The following is a 19,196-nucleotide window of genomic DNA, read 5'->3' on the forward strand; positions in this document are numbered from 1 at the left end:
TTGAGACAGATGCCCAACAAGTGGAAGAAGTGGAGTTTTAACCCCATTCTTGGCCCTTTACCGTCTGTGATATCAGTGCCCTGGAGCAGGTGGTATCCTGCCTCTACACTGATCTGGGCATAATCTTTCCCGTGAGCCAGTCAAGCCCCCTCACTGCTGACAAAGGCTCTGTGGATAAAACAGGCATCACATCACGTAGCAAAAATCCTAAAGACTCCCGGTACCCTGGGATCAAGTTCAGATGCACTGTCCCTGGCGTTTACAAGCCTCCATAATCTAACTCCATCTAATCCTAAAAATCCAGCCGCATCTCCCACTGTGGCGCAGTTCCAACCGCACACACATCCCCGCTCTCCTCTGACCCGGGAGCACGTCACGGGAATCAGCACAGCAGAGGGCTCACAACTTCCACGCTCTCCTCCTCCCTCTTCCCTGGGTGGTTAAAACCCGCCATTCTGCTCAGGTTTTCATCCTTCCCTCTTGTGAGTCAGGTAAGGTGACCCCACGTCCAGCTTGAGGGACTCAGCCGTGGTGCAATCAGCATTTGGGCGGGGGCGGGGGGGGGAAATAATTCTTTCCGCTGAGGCTCTCCTGCAAGTCACAGAAGTTTCACATCCCTGCAAGCGCAGGACAAGACAGGCTGTGGCGTAATTACAGATGAGGAGCCACAGCTGGAGTGAGTAATCCGCTTATGGTCACGGGGCCAGAAAGCAGCAAAGCGGGGCCTGCATGCAACCCAGGCCTGTCCCTCTCAGGACGCCCAGAAGGCTCCCAGCTCTGAGTCCAAAAATCAGCTACTGAACACCCGCTACTGATCATTCCACGGGGATGTGAAAGCACGAGAGGAAGAGCCCCTGCCCTCGGAGGCTGGGGAGGGGGAAGCGCACCGGTGACAAGAGAGGGCGGTGTGAGAAAGAGGCTGCCAGAACAGAACACAGAGGGCGGGGAAGGAGGGTCGCCAGGAGGGCACGAACCAGAGAAAGCCAGCGAGAGGGTCTTCTGAGCCTTCGTGATCCGGCTGGTACCTTTCATTTTGCCATTGAATATGGTCTTTAGAGTTGTTTTTAAAACACTGAAACCACGAGCATCTCGAGAACAGAAGCTATGCTTGTCTTTCTTTTACATGCTCTACAGTAAATAAACCTCGTCACTTCAGCTGCAGATGATACTAGGCACTGATCACAGGCTAAATTCAAACACCAAGAGAGACCTGTCCCATCACCACCAGAAGAACACCTTTTTTCAAAGGGATTAAGTTTTCTCCTACTTCTAGAGCAGAAGGAAAGACAATGCAGAAACTCTATCAAGTTCCCATGCTTGTGAGATCCTCTCAATTTAAAAAGCTGATACCATTTTCTTTTCTAAAATAGAAAATTATATATCATTTAGTAAACTATGTTTTGTTACTTTTTGGGTAACTGTCTAAAATCCACTTTGACTGAAAATGTTAAGAAAGCACTTCGGGTAATTGTTGAAATCCTGATACGGCACTGGGATGCTGATTTATTGAAAGCAGCTGATCAAGTTAAAACAGGAAGGAACAGGAGTTCCCATCGTGGTGCAGCGGAAATGAATCTGACTAGGAACCATGAGGTTGCGGGTTCAATCCCTGGCCTTGCTCAGTGGGTGAGGGATCCGGCATTGCCATGAACTGTGGTCTAGGTTGCAGACATGGCTTGGATCTGGCATTGCTGTGGCTGTGGTACAGGCCAGCAGCTGCAGCTCTGATTCAACCCCTAGCCTGGGAACTTCCATATGCAGCAGGTGAGGCCCTAAAAAGCAAAAAGACCAAAAAAAAAAAAAAAAAAAACCCAAACAAAAAACCAGCAAGGAACAAATCCTAAATCTATCACCCACCATCAATTCTCCTTAAAGCCTGATGAGTCCACGAGAACAATACTCTAACTAAGCAAACCCAGGTCACCAGCTACACACACATCTCAACCATCTGATTCATTAATGGGAATGTACCGTGCGGCCTGTATACCACGGGACCAACTTAGAGACTCACTGCCACGCTCTGTGCTCGCTATGAGACATGGGGCACCCTGAAGGCACTCTGGCATTTGGCAGGCTACTCCCCAGTGCAGACGGGAAGTTCTGATCCCACCAGCTGAAGCTGTACTTACTGCTGTAGCTGAGCAACTGAATTAGCACGTAAGCGCGTGCGTGGAAACAAGTGTGGAAAAAAGAGTAATTACTTCTAAGAAAACTAAGTTGAGTGGTTTGAGGAGCCTTGATAAAGTATAAGTTGCTAAAAAGCTTACTGTCAAAATAAGTGTTGCTGCGACAACAGTTAAGACAAATGGCAAATAATTTTTTAAAAATCTAAGATATTGCATTCACAATACTTTGATATTGTTTGTAAATTCTTTAAGCTCTTTAAAAGAAATTAAAAGTGGAAACCACAGGCAATGCATTATATTATACAAGAAGAGTCACTCAGAACTACAATCAGAGGTAGAGACAAAGACAGGACCGTGGCTTTCTATCAAAGGATTGGTAACTACCCGGATATTTATAAATGTTAAGTTCAAGTAAGACGGTCACTATTTCCTTTTCAATCTTCATTCTCATCAACTTCTGGACCAAGGACAGGAACCACCTGAGGCTGAAGGTCAGCCACGCCTTTCTCAACTCTGATAAGTGCACTTATAACCCCGTTCTTCTCAGCTCTAGTTCTAAGCATCCTCCCACGGCTTGCACCAACCAAACTGCACAGAAAGGCTTCTGAAGGCCCTTGTCTGTTGGGGATTTTGCTACGTGTGGAGTTGAGAAGAGGAAAGCAACACACACACGTATCCTAAAACCTCTGGGTACTGTTAGCTGTAGTCACACTACTGAGAGCAAAATTCATTTTAAGTTAACACAGGCAGGTTCACACAAGGCCAATTAGTAATAGTTTTAAACACCATCACCTAAGCATCTAGCTAAACTAGACGGCACTGTCCTTACATTGGTGTACATCAAGCCACATAAATACAGCAAGCTAGTAATTTACGAAGTTTACACTGCCTATCAGACTGCATAGTTCAAGATATTAAGGCTTTATTCTTAATTTTTAAGTATGATAACAGAAATTGTTCTGTGCTGTTTAAAAAGCTTTTTATGAGGTGTATACTGAGATAATTATAAAATGTCTGGAATTTGCTTCAAAATAATGAAGGAAAATGGAAGAGGAAGGTTAGAGGAAACTGGCTGAGGTTGGTGATTGGTATCTAATGGGTTCACTGTACCATTCGTCTTCTGCCTGTTTGCAATCTTTATAAATAAAGTTAACATAAAAAAATATTGATTTACTCAAATTGTTTAGATAACATCTTAAAAACTGTTTAGATAGTATCTTTAAAACATTGACATGGAGTTTTTAAGCAGACATAATATTAATATATTTCATACCAAAATAAACAAACCAAAAGACCACTTGATGGAAGCGGGAAAAGAAGAGAGATTCACTGAATCTCCAAATCCTGAGCCCAGATGACGCTGTGTCTTCCGAGCCCATGAGAACATGCTGACCCGACTCGCAGGTTCCACTTACTTTCTCACACTACTGTTCTCAAAACTGCTGAGGCTTCAGGACGTTTACCTAAGAAAGTGCTTTGGTGAGCAGTGATTCCAATTAGAAAAGGAAACTAGTCGGCTATAACTGGTTATGAATATTTCTGTATCTGCTTAAAACTCACCAGTCTGGAGCTATTTTACTGTCTGGGTAAACACCAGTCAACAGGATGGTGACAGCCAAACTATCCTACAGCCCAAAGGGGCAAATGATCTGACAGGTGTACATATTCCCTTTCAGTTTACCCAGGAGACATGATCCAGACGTTTCCATCAGACAGAATATAAAATTCAGTACATTCGAAATGCTTGCAACTTCACTTAAAAATTATTTTCAAATGACTGGATTGGGATAGCCCACGTACGGATGTAAAAGGATAATCTGCTGATCCTTTTGTGCCCTGATTGGCTTAAGGAGGACACAGGCTTTCCCTAGTATGGCTTTAATTAGATAAAATCAATTAAGGCTCAAGAAGGGATAAAATAAGACCTGAGTCTAATATGCAAGTGAACAGGGCATTAACTCCCTGCAGTTAGCTTTGGCCAATAAAGGCAAGCTCCACTCCTAAGGAAAAGAAAAGAGTCAGGTATTCTAGGTCTGCTGAAACCCCTCCAGTGGTTTCACAGCTCACTGAGAAGAAATGCCAAAGCCCTCACATCACGCATGGCCTCCCACTCTCACTCTGAGCTGGGGCGGGGGGGCTGCACAGACTTCCAGGCACCATCCTGCCTGAGGGCAACGGTCCTGAAGCCTTAGAGGTGCAACTGCGAACCTTCCATGAGCCCAGAGGATGCCCTGGCCACCCCATCCCACGTGGGGGCACCCACCAGCAGTGCCCACTGTGTCCAGTGTCCCAGGAGAGGCTATGGCGTGGCCAGAGAACTCGGGGGGCTGGCAGCGTGAGAAATACCGCGAGGGAGAGACAGAGTAAGGCCTCCACTTCCCGCCCCGCCTGCACTCCCCAAGCCTGGACAAGAGGACCTGGGCTGGGGGAAGAGACAGCGGGGAAGCGCAGAGCCCCGTCCTGAGACAATGGTGAGACCAGGCAGCGAGAGAGTCTCACCCGGTGCCAGGGCCCCGGGAAGCAGCTCGCTGCTGCATCGGGGCAGAAAGGGGCTGGGTTCTGCGGGGCTTTGTGTTCCCCAGCAGCCGGACAACAGCATGGCCTTCCCGTTCCCTCAGGTGCAGCTGGGGGTGGGGGGGGAGGAACACGTACCCTGAGGGGTGCGGCCTACAGCAGAGGAGTCTGTACCCATTCCCCACCTTCAAGTCAGACGCACCGTGGCCTCGAGGAGGAGGCCTCACAGGTTGGCACTGATTTCCCCAGGAGGCTGCCGATGTCATTTGCTGTCATTACAGAAAGAGTTGGTTTTTTCCCCCTCCCCAGCCTGTGCAGTGGAACTTACACTTAAAGAGTTCACATCATGACCTGTATTTTACAGATGAGGAAACTGAAGCATGAAGTGACTTTCCAAAGTAATATGGCAGAATTTGATTGGGATTTGAACCCAGACTCCCAATCACTATGCTATTCCACCACTACTGCATTAAATACATACATTCCATAATCACGGAGAACTGACTTCATTCATTCACTGGATCTCCAGCAGAAGAGATGACAAAATTTCTCTTCCAAATATGCAGTTCAAGGAAAATCAAACAGAAATAAGGGAAATGGGCTTTTCTGTAATAGCTAACCTGATTCGTAGGGGAATGCCAACGTCAAAATCCATTTATTACATACATATGTCACCCACAAACACAAGTAAATACATAAAAGTCAAATTCACTGAGAAATATTTAATGCCAAAGAGGTACTACAAAGTCATTAGCATTTCCAAGTGTATCCAGATTTTATTACTAACATAAATCTACATACATTTTTAAAACAGTATTGCAAATGTGAAGAAGGTACAGTCGGGAACAATGTCTGCTCTTTCAGATTTAAGGATCCTCTGAAAACTCACCAGCTGGGAATCTTTAATCCAGAATAAACTCTGGGTGTTGTAAACCAGGCACACGAAACACTCCAAATATTTTAACAACTGCTAACGTGTAACTCGAAAGGACCAGATCCGTTTTAACCATCCCAAGACACCCTGTCCAAGGCGCCAGGGGGTTGAGAAGGAGCTGAGCCACAGAAACAGTTTATCTGCTGGGCACGCCTTGCTTACTGGTTTCCAACTGGCTTAGCGTTTCGTCCCAGATAACATTTTAGATCGCAACCAGGCCTCCTGGAAACGTATGCCTTCTCTGAACGGTACTTTCTGTCCCGCAGGGGCAGTCAGTCGCTCTAATAAAGAACTGTTACAAAGACCGCCAAGGTCTCAATGCATCCTCGCTAATTCCTTCATCTCAAGCAGAGAGATCACCTACACTGTGACTGCGGAACGTCAGGGGAATTAACCAGTTTTTCTCTTTCCGTAAAATTTCCAAACTGTGCCCTCTACTGACATAAACTCTTTTTTACTCTTAAGTTTCCAGTGACAGTGACTGCAGGAAAATAGACAAAGAGGCTCACTTCTGACGCCAGATTCTGTGCCATGGCTGGACACTGTGTGTACATCTACCATAGCAACCAGAATGCTTAACTCAAGAGGTTAAAGCGTGTTCCTCCCATCAGACGATAAATTCTTTGAAAGTAGGAAAACATGCACTCCCTGTTCACTTAGAGTATTTAGAAGTCCTGGAGAGAGACTGTTGCACGAAAAAAACCAAACGAACATGCTTTTGATTTCTGGTGGCACACTTAACATCTCCCGTTAATATCCCTTGATATTTATGTCTAATAATATTCGAATGTTAACCACAGATGGTGAAAAGCAAAGGTGTTCCTTCCATAACCAATAGCTACGCTGTTTATGTCACAGGAAAAAGACCGTGAGCGGTTTAAATGCCAACAGGATTTCATAATATTTTCCTCCACTATTCTTGCACAGACACTTGCTAATTCTTATTGGTAGTGCACAGGCAAGTTACAGGAACACGGCCTCTTAATCACAGGCTGTTGTCTAAAGCACACCCTCGCCTCCATACATTTGAGTCCTAAATCAACTTAATTTTCCAAAGCTAGGTTTTTCGTCTTTAGGGACTATACTTACTCTTTTCTCTGGCTTTAAAACGTTTGTTATTTTGCTTCTTGAGGTGTCTAAGTGGGCAAACTGTAAAGCTGAATTTGGTGAAGTTTAAATTAATCAAAATTAAGTCCAGGTGCACATCACCGGAAGTAAGTTTTTTTTAAAAAATGGATTTACACAGATACAGATTATCTACAAATAATAAAAAAAGGATTCTTTTAAATAGCAATCCTTGCTTGTGAATTAAAAACTCTTCTCATTATACAACCACTTTGGGAATATATAATACAAAGCAAATAAATCTGGACTGGTTACTGTGAACTATAATGACATTCAAAATTGTATGTCACATTGTTCTCTGGTTAACCAAAAAGCAACAGCAAAGTCATAACCAGCCACAGTCACCTCACCACCACACTAATCAGAGACCCTAACAGAGTAAAATCATTTTGCACATAACGCAAATAACCAATCAACACAACACTGAAAAATTACCAAAAACCACAAATACCTTCCGAATTAGAAACTCAGAAATCACAGAACAATTTCTCACTTAACAAGCTCTCCAGGTGAGACTGTGGCACAGCCGGGGCACCACAGCTCCACCATTAATGCCTAAACTCAGGAAACATGATCGCCACTCATGAAATGTTTATGCACTTTAGTCAGAGTCCAATTTCGCCCTTGGATGGATGCTTGTCACCATTGCCATAGTCTTTACAGCAGAGATTCTTGACGAGTCACAGAAGACGGGGAGCTGGGGAAAACATCCAGCACTTGCGTTTTAGGGAACAGTCACCTATCGCTTTTATAACACAAACCACAAGAAGAGAGCATGGAGTGTTTTTACTTATCAAAAAGGGGAATGGGTTTTTAAATGTTATAGTAGGAAAGACTAGAATGAGAAGTAGCTTCAAATGTCAGAATTTAAAAAAACCACCTCCATGTTTTTGGGTACCACCTTGGCTCTGAAGGACTGGGACGACCCATCTAATATAATTGCAGATCTCAGCAGTCTAAAGCCTACTGATTTTCTAGGATTTTCTGGTTATAAGAAATGGAATATATTTATTGGTAATGGCAATCACGAGACAAAGTAAGCCTGACACAACAACCAAAGGCTGTAAAATCTTAAATTCAACTCTTGACTCTGAAATCTGAAGTTTCATCACGGAAGTGATGAAACTACTGCTGACTGCAAAGGATTCCTCTGAGCTCCGGAGGAAAAGGGTGTGGAGAGGTAGGTAAATAGAAATGTATTTTAAAAGAGCAGTTTTTAAGAACTTCATGTTCAGTGCTGGTTGTTCGGTAAGTTTTTAGTTATTTTTAAGAGTTTTTTAAAAAAACATACTTTTCCTCCTTTAGAAAGGAAAATATGGTGCTTAAGGAAGTAAAATAAATTTTAAGTTCTATTTATAATACTGAATGCATTAGCATTTTTCTACTGAGGTGCTAACTTACTATGTATAAGCATTAATTAAAATTTTTTTTCATCTTAGCATACATAACTCAAAACAAATTAACAGAAGGTGGATACATTTGGGAGCCTGCTTTAGAGGCCTGGTTAATCGACAGTAAGTTTTTAAGTTAAAAAACATTAATTTGTTTTCTCCCTTATTACAAAAGCAATGAATACTCATTACTTAAAAGCTGGAGAATACAAAATAGGCTAAAAGATGAGAAGTTCCTAAGTGTGAGATAGACAATTATTATTAACACACATATTTACACGTTTTAGCCCTCTTCTGTGCATTTGCATTCGAAATACACTTAAACTGGAATTTAACTCATACATTATAAATAGTTCATTAATTTTTGAAGGTCTACTCTCTTAGAAGAGGATCCAAACCTTAGTCTTACCTCCAGTGTGAGAGAGACACCTAAGAGCCAATGAAATGTCTGCTGACCTGACAATCTGGGATCCCCTAAGACAGAGTCTAGACTTGCAGTCTGTCGGGACTGTACCAAGTATTTTTTTTAAATGACGGATGTGATAAACTAAGAGTTAAAACTTCATTCAATAAGTTAAAGAAAAAAATGGATATTTCAGGACTCCGTTCCTTGGAAAGCCCTGCTGGCTTGAGAAGCTGTGGCAGGAGCACCCCGGTGCCCTGCAGAAAGCCTGCCCTCTCCTAGGCCAGCACAGGCTTTTCAGATTGACACCCTAGTGTGGAGCGGAGGGCTGGGCCCTGGGCTCTGCCGAAGCTCAGACAGAGCCGTCGGTGGACGAGGATGGGCAACAGTTCCCAGAACAAACTGGTGCATTTTTTGCTTCATTAACTGATGTCCAAAGTTACATGTCTCTCTGACTTAATGAACAAACACAAATAGGTGACTTTTGAATCCTGCCTCTGCAGGTAATACAACTTACTATATGACTCCATTTTCAGATACTAAAAATAGCTTAGAAAAATTGAGTCACACTGAAGAGCATCCTCAAGCACTGTACCTACGATGCCAAAACAAACCGGTACAGTAGGACACGGACAGCACACTGTAAACCAGCTATGACGGAAAAAATAAAAATCATTAAAAAAAAAAAGATGGGCTAAATCTACCACATGCTTTTGATAGTCAAAGGGGTGAAAAGAGATGAAAAATACCAACTGGAAACTGGAAATGCCCACAGTGTGTTATTTTGATGGCTGAGGGTTTCGTGTCAACTAAAATGCTTAACCATTTTGCTTTTCTGCTTTTTCCCCTCCAAAGAGCAGATTAACTCCTTGTGTGCAGACAGCCCCTTCCTTCACTTTATCAGCTGTTATGAAAATGCCCTGACATGGACTCTGTTCTGGCACATGAGGGGCAAGCGGATACCCTGAGCCACCACTGGACTGAAACACTGAAGTGCTGAATAAAATATTACGAGCAAAAGACAGCCACACACACAAACACCTTTTAAAACACAGCGCCGAGTCAGCACAAAAGGAGGGCGGAAGTGGGAGCAGAAAGCCCAGGAAGAAAAGGTGCTGAGAGGGGATTGCACCCTGGGCGGCTGGCGGCCCCTCTGAGTCTTTGCTTCACAGGCTGTGCTGGGGAGGCGGGAGGTGAGAACAGAGTCCCGCCCTAAGCTCAAAGCTGAGACCCCAAAAGGACCCCAACAGAAGGGAAAAGACCCTACTGTGCAAAAGGGAACAGCAGGGAAACTTGTCATCACCGACCCAGGGGAAGGAAGAAGGGTTGGTTTCCCCCGAGGTCGGAGGTCCATTTTCAGGCCCCAGAGTGACTGGAAAATCCTTCAGCCAGGAATTAAGGTCGCAGTGACCCCAAGGATGTGGTGTCCCCGGGAGATGGGCATAAGACAGACAAATTCTCTCTGGAAGAATGTAAATTCAACTTAGTTATCAAAACCCTTAGATAAAATACCAAGGAAAATGAGCAACTCACAGAAAACCACAAAACACACAGGAAAACAAGGCACCATGAGTGAGAATGAGCCCAGAAGCAGCTGAATTAGACCTCGGATATTAGCATTAATGGACACAAACTCTAAATGTTTAATATGCTTCTGAGAAGCATAAAAATATGAGCAATGAGAGATTATAAAGAATGATCAAGCTGAAGTAGAGCCAAATTAATTGAAAATTAAACGGATGGATAAAAGTGCAAATTAGGCCCAACTAAAGAAAGAATAATGAACTGAAGGTAGGAACCAAAGAAATTTTCTAGGATGCAGAATAAAAAAAAGCCACGACAGGTGGAGAATTAGAAAGTCAGACATCTGTTGGACCTCGTCATGCTAATTAAGGTTCCAGAACGAGAGACTGGGGAAGAGGCCACCTTCACGAATCACTGGAGTTTTCTACAGCTGCACTCCCGCCTATGCTAGCCAGTAGTCACGTGGGAACACTTACGCCAAAATTTAAAACCCAGTTCCCACATCACACTAACTACACTTTGAGTTCTTGTTAGCCACGTGTGGCAGGTGGCTACTATGGGGCTGCACAAATGTAGAATGTTTCTACCACCACAGAACGTTCCAGTGAACTGCACTGTTCCAGAACTACCGAAACACCTACTGCCACATTCAAGCTGCCCAGTAAACCCCAGGCTACATAAGTAAAATCCACACGTGATGACACTAAGGTGAAACCGCAAAATACTAAAGACAAACACAAGGTCTTAAAATAGGCACAGGGAAGCGTCAAACTTATTAGCTGTGCTGTTTCCACCTGTATCCTTAATTTTTTTTTTTTTAAGGGCTGCACCTGTGCCATATGGAAGTTCCCAGGCTAGAGGTCCAATCGGAACTGCAGCTGAGGCCTATAGCACAGCCACAGCAATGGCAGATCCCGAGCCACATCTGTCACCTACACCACAGCTTGCGGCAATGCTAGATCCTTAACCACTGAAGATATGTGGCAACTATAGAGCAAGTCTGCTGGTGCCACTTTTCCAACAGCATCTGCTCACTTTGTGTCTCTGTCATATGTTGGTAATCCTCCCAAGATTACAAACTTTTAAATTATTACTATGTGTTATGGTGATCTGTGGTCAGACTCTCTGATGTAAATAACTCAACATTTTTAGCAATAAAGTATTAATCGGGATGTATACATTGTTTTACAGATACAACAAATGCTATTACGTAGGAAATAGACTACCATATAGTGTAAACATCACTTTTAAATGCACTTCGAAACCAAAAAAATCGTGTGACTTGCTTTATTGCAATCTTCACTTACTGCAGTGGTCTGGAACTGAACCCACGCCATCTCTGAGGTCTGCCTGTAAAGAATAAACCTCTAGGAGTTCCAGTCATGGCTCAGCAGTAACAAACCTGACTAGTATCCATGAGGTTGGGTTCAATCCCAGCCTCACTCAGTGGGTTAGAGCCAGCGTTGCTGTGAGCTGTGGTATAGGTTGCAGATGTGGCTTGGATCCTGAGTGGCGTAGTGTAGGCCAGCAGCTGCAGTTCTGATTTGACCCCTAGCCTGGGAAGGTCCATATGCCACAGGTGTGACCCTAAAAAAAAAAAGACAAAACAAACCTTCTAAAAAGTTGAGGTGATGGAGTGAGGGTGGATGGATGGATGGGGGATCCTCAGTCAAACTATAATACAGAAGCCAGAAATACAAACATATCAATCACATAAATAAAACAAAACGCTACAGCCACAAAGACTGCCAGACGAAATGAAAGGTAAAATTCAGTTTCAGGCATTGAAAATATTTACCAAAAATGGAATTCCTGTGGTGGCTCAGTGGAGACAAACCCGACTAACATCCATGAGGATTAGGGTTCCATCCCTGACCTCGCTCAGTAGATTAAGGATCTAGCATTGCCGCAAGCTGTGGTGTAGGTCACAGATGTGGCATGGGATCTGCCATTGCTGTGGCTGTGCTATAGGCCTCAGCTGCAGTTCCGATTCAACCTCTAGCCTGGCAACTTCCATATGCTGCAGGTGCAGCCCTAAAAAGTAAAAAAAAAAAAAAAAAAAAAAAGAGAGAGAGAATTAAGGATACAGATGGGAACAGTGTAATTAATAAGTTTCTATGGACATACACTGAAAATACACATACAAACACTGGTCAGAGAATATATATATTCTTTTTAGACACAGGTGGAACACTCATAAAAACTGACTATATGCTAGGCAGAAAGTCAGCCTCAACAAATTTTCAGATATGGTTACTAGTATCAATCAGATTCTCTGATCAGGGTGAAATTAAGTTTGAAATCATTAACAGGAGCTCCCGTCAAGGCACAGCAGAGACGAATCTGACTAGGAACCATGAGGTTGTTGGTTCGATCCCTGGCCTCATTCAATGGGTTAAGGATCTGGCGGTGCCATGAGCTGTGGTGTAGGTTGCACACTTGGCTGGGATCTGTTGTTGCTGTGGCTGTGTCATGGGCCATCAGCTGTAGCTCCGATTGGACCCCTAGCCTGGGAACCTCCATATACCACAGGTGTGGCCCTAAAAAAGCAAAAAAAAAAAAAAAGAAATCATTAACAAAAAGATAAATAGTAAACCCTCTGCCTTCAGAAATACATTTCTAACAATTTGTGGGTTAAAGACAACTCTTTAAAGTCTCAGATGTATGATGTTTGTTCCAATTACCTAAAAACATAACAACAAATATCTCATGTAATCATTAGTAAAACTGAATTATCATATTTAAATAACATTGTTCAGGAGTTCCCGTCGTGGCTCAGTGGTTAACGAATCCGACTAGGAACCATGAGGTTGCAAGTTCAATCTCTGGCCTTGCTCAGTGGGTTAAGGATCCAGCGTTGCTGTGGCTGTGGCGTAGGTCTGCGGCTACAGCTCCGATTCGACCCCTAGCCTGGGAACCTCCACGGGCCCTGGGTGTGGCCCCAGAAAAAGACACAAAGATCAAAATAATGATAATAATAATAACAACAATAAATAAATAACACTGTTCATACCTAAGCTGTAGATGTGTATTTTCCATTGTGCAGGTATACCTTATAAATTTCTACTAGAAGGCACAATTAAAAGAAAAAAGCTTCCAGGTGGAGATAAATGCTTTTAACAGCCACTTATCTCACTGGAGAATCTTTTTGCTCTTTCAAACTGGAGAGGGAGGCATCAAGGCAAGAATATCCAACATTCATTCATGGAACAACAGTTTGTCAGACTCACAGAAGACAGAAAGATGAGCAAACGCACAGTCCCCGTCTCCTGGGGCTGAAGGCATCCTCAGTGAGACAGCCACTGGCCAGAGACACACGCATAAAACGGCGGCAGTTTGGACATGTGACATGACCCTGGAACGGGGGTTCCGGAGATCAGAAAGCTTTTTGTAGAAAGTAATGCGCTGAGCTGAGCCATCATGTATAAAAGAGAGTACCTAGATGAAAAGGCCGGAGAACAGCATTCCAGAAGAGAGGAAAAGCATGTGCAAAGTTACAAAGTTTCTGGTGGGCAAAGTAAAACTATAATGAAATTTTCAGATGGCTGCTGTAAAAGCAGGACAGTAGAAAACCTGGCAAAATTGTGATGCTTTCTCAGTTATTCCTCCTTTGATAAGAAATTGGTTGGCCTTTCTACTGTCGTAGAATTTTTCTGAGACTCTACAAACACTGTCTAGATAGTCTCTGTATGAAGACACTTTTAACAACATTCCTCACTCGCTTAACTCAACCAGACAAGCACTATAACATTAATATGTAACTCTAGATATCGGGGCTGGAAAGAAACGTTTAAAAAAAAGTATCCGAGCCTCCTGGAATCTGGTTCTAACGATTACTCGTAAAAGTGACTACATAAGCACAAAAGGATTCAAACTAGTTATCAAAGGTTAACTGTGACATGGAAATTACAGCTAAATTATAGGGCTATGGATTAACTTCCGTTAACTATTTCCTTCATGTCCCTTTTGCCCAGGTTAACAAAAAAATGTCTTCCCAAGACTTAATACAGCTTAACTTATTTCTAAATTCACTGTAAGACTGTGTCAAAATATAACCTGGCGTTAATAGAAATCAGGACTCTACACGCTCATATTAGCCTTTTGCTGTTATTTATAAAATGAAACAAGACTGGGAGTGAAAATGAATTCAGTATACAGTGATTAGAAACAATGAACACACAACTTCTTTAAAATGTGCAGCTACTGATTAATTTTCTCTGGCAGTGAAGAACTGCTCAATTCAAGTATTTCTTCCAAAAGATCATTTCTTTCTATTGTGAATATACCAGTGTAGTTTTTTAAAAAGAATGATAGTTCAAAGATAACTGCATCTTCAAGAGATCATGTAAGAACAATTCCTGAGAAAAGGGGATCTGAGGAAAACAGAAGCCATTCTCTAGTAAATTCAAACCCAACACTTTGAGTAAAGGGAAACCCAATACTACCTAAAATGTCCAGAAACTGTATTTATTCCTCATCACTTAATGCTGTGGCAGGAGCCTGAGTGCCACATGAATCTTCAATTTTTAAACAGATGTTATTACTTACTAAAAGTACGTTCTCTCTGACAAGTACCCACCCAATTAAAGAAAGGGAGGATAAAACCCCCAGCTACTCAGACGTTGGTAAGGGCAGGGATCCAGGAACGACAAGGTCAAACTTACTCCCTGGGAACAATTTAAAAAGGAGACTTTGGTTGGATCCAAGGGTCACCAGAAAGTAGGAAAAAACCAGAGAACTGAGGAAGAGCCCTATATAATAAGTGCTTCTCTGCTCTTCCATTTATTAAAAAACAAAACTGGAAGTGGTTTGTCACAACGTAAACATGGCAAGGAGGACCATGTGGAATAGTGATTACAATGGGGAAAGAACCCATAGCTCAGAATTACTGGAATTTGCCTTCAGAGGCGTGCAGATAATAAAGGAGGAAGTGGTTACACATGCTTCAAGGCTCATGCCGAGTGAGGATATATGCAACTCAAGTTGAGTACAAGTCACTCTAATTTTATGGAAAAACTAAGTTCAGGTGTAAAGTATCAAATAAAACTTTCATTCCATATACCAATACCAGCTGCTGAGTTCCACTTGTCTCTATAACTAGCCCCAGTAGATCAGGACGCAAAATAGCACAACACTGACCACCACTGAAAAGATACCGACAACAACAAACAGCTTTTAAAGTTGCGAGTTGAGTGTCTATAGGACCTGTAATTGGTCATTTCTGGGCTGTTTGGGAACAAACCTCAAAATCAAGTTCCCTTAGAAATCCTTGGCTTACCTCTTGTTTTTAAAAAGACCAAAGACAAAATGATACATGTTAAAAGGGCAGCAAAGTTCTATGGCATCTAATAACACCAAAGCAAAGCAATGCCAATAATCCATAAACCAGAAGGTAATTATTGCAGTAACAGCAACAGGTTCACTGGAGAAGAGTCTCCATTAAAAATAATAATAATAGTAATAAACACTGCACCTAGACAGACACAGAGCACAACATTTAACAGACTATCAATCTGATCCTTCAAAGGGATGTGACATTTATTATTAGTTTTCTAAGTTTTCTCTCTCTACCCAAAACAAAAACCCAACAACAAACTTCTAAGATTTCCACCAACCCAGGAGTAGCTTCCAGGTTTCAAACATAAATATGGAAGGGGGTGCTGATGTTTTAAAAGGGAACATTACAAAAACTATTTGCAAAAAGCAATCAGATAAAAAAGTCAACTCAAACCACATCACTGGCTCCAGACGGAGGGGACTCCCTACCTCTAGTCCTCATTCCGTGATCGTGGCTTTTTTTTTTTTTTTTTTTTAATTACGAGCCTGCATCAAACTCTAAAGAAAACGCCCCAGCCCAGGGAGCGGGGGAGGGTGGCTCCTGCAGACTCAGGTGACAAAAGGTGACCGCTAATCCCACCGACAATACCGTGAAATAAGCAGACCAGTCCTCCTGGCCAATTACCAAGCGCGAGTCAAAGTTCCACCACGTAATTCGGGCCTGGACCTTTATTCAAGCAAATACGTAACTGAAAGCAGAGTCATTTCCCTCTTTGTATTTTATTCATGCTGGAAATAACATTCAAACTGAAAAGGTAGCAAGACAAAAGGAAAACAAAAAACAAGAAAACCGAAGGCAGTGGAAGCGCGGGGCGTTCAAGTGGCGTTTTCCGTCCTCGGGAGCCTCCGGTCACCGGCCCGAACTCAAAATCCCCAGCGCGCTCGGGCCGGGGTCTCCGGGGGAATCGGCCCCCCGCCAGCGGCCCGCGACGCTGGGGTTCCCGCTCCGGCGGGCGGCGGGCGGCGGGGGCGACGCTCTCCGGCGGCGGCCGGACGCGCGGGGCGGCGGGGAGTGGACGCCGCTCTGGACGGAGTCGGGCCCCCGGGGGTCGGGCGGCGCTGGCGAGCCGGCGCGGGGGCTGCGGGAACTTCGCCTCCCTCCCGCCCGCCGCGGCCCCCGCTCAGGAGCAAACTTTGCAGACAGCGCGGCTCGCGTCCGGGGGACCCTCCCGCGCGTCCAGCCGACCCGGAGCGCCCCAGCCCCGGCCGCCCGTCCGTCCCGCGCCACTCAGGCCCCTCAGGGACTGTTGGCTGGGCCCCGGCGCGCCCCCTCGGCCTCCCCGGCGGCCGCCGCCGCCCGCGCCCCCCGCGCCGACCCTGCCCGCGCCGCGGCGGGGCCGAGCGGCCGGCCGGGCCTGTGCCGCGCGCCCCTCACCTTGGTGGCCATGGCGGGCGGCTCCCCCGACCCGGGACGGCCGGCTCCTCTCCCGCGTCGCGGCTGGCGGCCCGAGGCGGCCCGGCGAGAGCGAAGGCGACGGCGGCTACGGCTGGGCCCCGGCGCGGCGGCGGCGGCGGCGGCGGCTCCGCCTCGGCCCCGAGTCTCGGCGCAGGGCGACTCCTGCCGCCGCCCGTTCCTCCAGTTCCTGAAACTCCCCGGCTGCGCGGCCCCCGCCCCCGCCGGCCGAGCCTCCCATTTACCGCGGCGTGCGCGGCGCGGCCGGCGGAAGCGCGCCCGGTGCCCTCGGCCGGCCCGGCCTCCTCGCCCGCTTTCCGCCCCCGCCCGGAGCCTCCGCCCCGGGCCCCGCCGCCGCCGCCGCAGGGCGCCCTTTGTTCCAGTGCTCGGGGCCGCGTCCCGAGTGGCGGCCGGGGCCCGGGGTCACCGCCCGTGGGGACCGAAGAGGGGAGTGGGGACACGCTCGGGGGCAGCGCCTGCCGGGGGAGCCGAGTCCCAACCGCCCCCCCCGCCCCCCGGCGGCCACCGCGGCTGAACTTTCTGGGCGAGATGCACCGGGTGCGGCCGGTGCTCTGCGTCCCCCGGCGGGGCACGAGTCCCCCGCGGGCTCTTTGTCCCCCGTCGGGACTGCGGCGGGCCCGTCGTGCTCCGGGCAGAGTGCAGTGAGTGTGCAGTAAACAGCCAGCACGGCGCCGAGCAATGGCTTCCCGGCCCTTCAAGGAGGATCTGCCTCCAGCCTGGAGTTTACCGCGGGCTGTAATCTCGGCTGGAGCTTCTGGGCCCCGACGCTTGAGAATTTCGTTCCGAGGCATCCCCTTAACCTCCTTCTGGCCTCTTGATAAATGTAGAAGCTTCTCAGGGCCTCAGAGGTTTGGGGGAGACCCCACAGGTTTCCTGAAAGGGAAAAAATGGGAGTCTAAGAATTTCCATTTTCCTGTCAAAAGCTTTTTCTTCAGGGTTGGATGCAGGGCTGCATTAACGAATGAATGACTTAGGCAGCAGGATTTTCCCTCTAGTGTAAAAGAGAGGACTGGAAAACATACCTTGATGGAGAGAGTAGCGTTGTCCTTCTTGATTTTTATCAGGAATATATATATCCTGGTCCTTCAGAGAACCAGGAATGCCTAAGAAATCCTCATCTGCGGGGTTGAAGCTCAATTTAGGCTGGGAAAGTGATATTTAGAGTCAGAGTCAAATTGTGTCCTCTCAAAAATATTCTGTTTGACTTCCAGAGATTTCACTGGTTACATTCAACGGAAGGGTTTAAAACGGATATGGTACTACAGCTTTCTGTGAATTTTTGTGTTTGCTGAGCTCATGGCTATAGCCATACTCATAATATTCATAAATAGTTGACTTTCTAGGTGAAAGTAAAGTTACAAACCAGCATTCACTGACAGCCTGCTTGCTATGCGGTAGACTTTTATATGCCTTAATCTCACTTAATCCTTATAAGAAAACTTGGAGAAAGTGGTTATTGGCCGCTATTTGCAGACACGAAGAAATCAAGTCTCACTTAAATAACTTGGTTGATTTGGTAATGCCTACCAAAATTAGAAATGACCATAGCCTTGGACCTAGCAGCTCTACTTCTAGGAATTTATCCTATCAGACTTGTTCCAGTGAGCAAAAATGTTCAGTAAAGCATTGTTCTGTAATAACCCCCAGAGAAGATAATAACCTCTATATTTGTTAATATGTCTGCTGCAATAAATAGAGTATATCCATACAAATGAAATACTAGGAATAGGAAGCCCATAAGAAATGCTAGTATTTTAAAAGCTGTTAATAAAGGTAAAAAGAACTTTATGTATAGTACAATTCATTTGTGTAAAAAATATGAATCTATATTTTATATGCCTAGGAAATTACTGAAAAGATTCGCCAGAGGCTATTGTCAGGATTTTTAAATATGTATGTGTATTACTTTATTTCATTTTTAAAATTTATTATGTTTTAAAATGTTTTGGCTGCACCTGTGGCGTATAGAAGTTCCTGGGCCAAGGATTCAGTCCGAGCCACAGTGTCTACTTATGCCACAGCTGTTGCAACACTGGATCCTTAAACCCACTGTGCTGGGCTGGGATCAAACCCAAGCATCCAAAGTAACCCAAGCTGCTGCAGTCAGGTTCATAACCCACTGTGCCATGGCAGGAACTCCTGTATTACTTTATTTTAAAAACAAGTTGACATTTATTTTAAAAACAAGCAACTAAATAAATATCCTAAGAGCACACACTAGCAGTGCAGAAGCCAGGATATGAACTTGGGTAATACTGTGAGTAATGAGTTTTACCTATTCTTTTAAATTTGAAAGCTGGGTATAGCTCCTTGCAACAGTCCAGCAATGCATGTTTCGAGAGGAAGGTACAAGGTCAGGGTTACTCCTATGACACGCCTTTCTGCGGGCTTATTTGGCAAGTTCTAGGCAACCAATCATCCTAGGTAC

The 19,196-nt window shown here is 45.0% G+C and overlaps 1 protein-coding gene across 2 annotated transcripts in view; it reads right to left on the reverse strand.

Moving 5' to 3' along the window:
• Positions 1-17,013, reverse strand: part of SNX9 (sorting nexin 9) — a 108,664-nt gene extending 91,651 nt beyond the window's left edge. Inside the window, exon 1 of one of the 2 annotated variants that reach the window (XM_003353171.4) lies at positions 16,730-17,013. In XM_003353171.4, coding sequence (XP_003353219.1) covers positions 16,730-16,741 — 12 coding nt within the window. In that variant the 5' untranslated portion in view covers positions 16,742-17,013. The remainder of the gene's footprint in view (positions 1-16,729) is intronic. The other variant, XM_021086441.1, reaches the window with a different exon arrangement.

The sequence above is a fragment of the Sus scrofa genome, chromosome 1 (assembly GCF_000003025.6).
Source record: "Sus scrofa isolate TJ Tabasco breed Duroc chromosome 1, Sscrofa11.1, whole genome shotgun sequence".
Taxonomy (NCBI): domain Eukaryota; kingdom Metazoa; phylum Chordata; class Mammalia; order Artiodactyla; family Suidae; genus Sus; species Sus scrofa.